The sequence below is a fragment of the Penaeus monodon genome, chromosome 22 (assembly GCF_015228065.2).
Source record: "Penaeus monodon isolate SGIC_2016 chromosome 22, NSTDA_Pmon_1, whole genome shotgun sequence".
NCBI lineage: Eukaryota > Metazoa > Arthropoda > Malacostraca > Decapoda > Penaeidae > Penaeus > Penaeus monodon.
In genome coordinates this window covers 38,206,591-38,208,005 of record NC_051407.1, presented here as the reverse complement: position 1 = coordinate 38,208,005, position 1,415 = coordinate 38,206,591, and the positions used below count along the sequence as shown (strand labels likewise).

At 36.2% G+C, this 1,415-nt stretch overlaps 1 protein-coding gene across 1 annotated transcript in view; it reads left to right on the top strand.

The window, feature by feature from the left end:
- Positions 1-1,415, top strand: part of LOC119587431 — a gene marked incomplete at its 3' end in the record, with an annotated part of 28,805 nt that overhangs the window by 6,053 nt on the left and 21,337 nt on the right. Inside the window, 3 exon segments of the mRNA XM_037936162.1 lie at positions 1,071-1,122; positions 1,124-1,198; positions 1,200-1,341. Coding sequence (XP_037792090.1) covers positions 1,071-1,122; positions 1,124-1,198; positions 1,200-1,341 — 269 coding nt within the window.

Below are 1,415 nucleotides of genomic sequence, written 5' to 3'. Positions count from 1 at the left end.
GCTCATGATTCATTCAAGTGTTTCATTCAGACCTCGTAATTTCCCCTCCCCTCTTATACCATTGCCATTTTTATAAAAAATGGTAAATAGGTTTTTTGGTGTCATGGCAATAAAGCAATATTCAGTACATTTTTTATTTTCCTCATTAAAATGTTTTCTTTTAAAACCTTCAGATGAAATCTGTCCTTCAGCAACCACACATTTCTTTGCTCAAGGGAGAAAAAAAAAAACAGGACTATGAAACAATCAAAAGAAAAGACAGTAGAGGCCCACCCGAGATGACAAAAAAAACCGCACCAAATCAAGGAAGACCGACCGCTCCAAGAGGCCACCACTGAGGCTGGTGGGACGCTGCTGGTGAGAGCAAGGGGAAATGAGAAAATTTGCAGAGAGAAAGGAGGAAGGGGAAGAAGTGTATGAACCCCATATTCAACTAATGGCAGAGATAAGTGGAAATTTATGAAACATAGAAGAAAAGGAGAGCAGGAAAAACGAGATAAAGAGAGAAAACAAGGACAAGACAAAAAGATAAAAAAAAGAAAGACAGATTTATAAAGAAGACTTCTCATTTATGATGAAACATAGGAAAAGAGAGGGAAAGATGAGAAAAGAGATAATAAAGATAAAAAAAAAAGCAAACAAAAAGAAAGAGAGAAAGAAAGAAAAAATGAGCAAGGAAGTAAAAAGCCCTCACAAACAGAAAAAATCGAGAAAGAGGAGAGAAAAAAATATTAAACTGGCAAGAGAAAAGAAAACAGAAGAGAGCAGGGCAAAGTCCAGAAAAAACACAGTCAGAACAACTCACAAAAAGACCACCAAAGAGGGAAGGTTCAGCATCAAAACATAAAGCAAAAAGAAGTAAAAAGGAGATGTGATGGAAAAAAAGATCAAAAAAAAATGGACGAAGAAAAAGTCAAAACAAATTGACTCCTCACTCAAAAATCTGCCATTAAGGACTGAATCAGTAGCATTGCCACAAAGATCAAAAATCCAATCAATGTTGAAAATAAAGGAACAAAGTGGGATGATTCTGGCAAAAATCCCATGTAAAAAATAAATATCCATCGAAGTCAGGGGAAGGCTTGTGACAAGAAGAGCTTTTGCTAGAACACACATAAGCTGAAAATTGATCTTTAGTTCCAAAAGACAAAAAAAAAAGACCTGATTTTGGTTAAAGCCAAGCATGCTAAAGAGGAGTAACCAAAGGGGAGTTAGACCAGGCCTTGAAGACCATCACGCCTGATTCTCATTTGCAATCTTTCAGAAACTTACTTGCAAAACTTCCTAAAACCTATATGAAAAGAGTCCCAGAATCTCTGATGCCAAAAAAGATAAATTCTGGTAAAGAGTGTTCTCCAAGGGCACTCTCAAGAAGTTAAACATCAACATCTGAAAGATCCAAAAGAAAGGTTCAA